Here is a 1,288-nt window from a genome sequence, read left to right as displayed (position 1 = left end):
TAACTGAGACTGCACCTTTTAGTACGGTGCGCCTTATGGTCGTGAAAATATGGTATATAAAAGTTGATATAAGCTAATAAATTATAAAAAGATGGAAACAAATAATTCTCAGAAAACAGCAAAGATTTTTTCTTGATTAAAACTTTTTTCAAAGTTTCATTATTGGAATTTTTATTTTATTTGTTTTACTTTTCAATAAAATAATGAGACATAATTACTCTACAGAGTCTAAATGGTTCGCTGCAGAACACTGGAGACCAACTATTGTTGGGTCACGGATGATATGTTGAGTGCCGGGTTAGAATATTTTAAAATTGGAAAATGTACAGTGTTTGTTAGAAAACCAGCCAACAGACAGACAATCTCAGGTTTTCATTTCTAACATGAATACAACAGAAAAATTCAAGGACTATGAGCTACTGAGTGTTTTCCAATATCAACATCTTTCAATGGTTCTTATACCTCTGCTGGGATTTCCCACGCAAGCCTCTGAGGCGGCGACAACGACAGATCCACTTCGCCTTTGCAGTGACCCTCCTCAGTGTAGCCCAACTGGAAGGCATCTGTAGCGAGGGTATACTGGGGAAAAAAATAACATGTTATCGGGCTGAGGAAAGTACCTTTAGTCAGAAGACAGACAGCTTTGAAATAACTGAAAATCTACCAGTGTGTTTACTGTAAAGCACGATTCCGGAAAGGGCAGGTTTTTTTTTCCAACGAAGCAATAGCTCACCAGCCTCCATTAATCTCAAAGTTATCATGTTCAAACAGGACTCACTTGAGGAGATGACTAAAGGAACATGCCTGTTTCATTTCAGTCATTTCAACCACAAAACAGGCTTTAACTGGAAGGCAAGAGGGCTTTTGTTTTTCAAAGACTTCTGGAAACCTAACAAGGAGTCTTTGGAAAATCATCTGTCTTGCAGAATTGGATACAGACAATGTTTTGATATAAAAGCATGTCTCAACCCCCCCCCCACACACACACAAATAAGTTGAGCTTTGTTCAACTATTCCTTCAAGCAAACAACACTTTTGAAAAGGAAAACTGTAAAAAAATACAATCCAGAAACTTTGATAACAGTAATTGGAAAAAAAAAAAAGATTTTTAGAGTATTTTTTCTGTTTTCTTGGTATTTAGTTGTTTTTTTTGTTTAAACATATGTTGTAACTTTTTAAATGTCTCTTTCAAATGGAGTTTTACTAATTGCATTCTTATAAAATAGCATTTCACAGAATCTCATTTCCTTCACTTAAAGTCTAATAAAAAAAGAATTAATAAAAATCA

At 34.8% G+C, this 1,288-nt stretch overlaps 1 protein-coding gene across 1 annotated transcript in view; it reads right to left on the bottom strand.

The window, feature by feature from the left end:
• Positions 1–1,288, bottom strand: part of LOC107100949 (carnitine O-palmitoyltransferase 1, liver isoform-like) — a 61,185-nt gene that overhangs the window by 17,929 nt on the left and 41,968 nt on the right. The window contains exon 13 of the mRNA XM_015399645.1: positions 463–579. Coding sequence (XP_015255131.1) covers positions 463–579 — 117 coding nt within the window. The remainder of the gene's footprint in view (positions 1–462; positions 580–1,288) is intronic.

The sequence above is a fragment of the Cyprinodon variegatus genome, unplaced genomic scaffold, assembly GCF_000732505.1.
Source record: "Cyprinodon variegatus isolate N-32 unplaced genomic scaffold, C_variegatus-1.0 Scaffold1033, whole genome shotgun sequence".
NCBI lineage: Eukaryota > Metazoa > Chordata > Actinopteri > Cyprinodontiformes > Cyprinodontidae > Cyprinodon > Cyprinodon variegatus.
The sequence above is the reverse complement of the archived record's forward strand: the minus strand, read 5'-3'. Positions and strand labels throughout refer to the sequence as shown.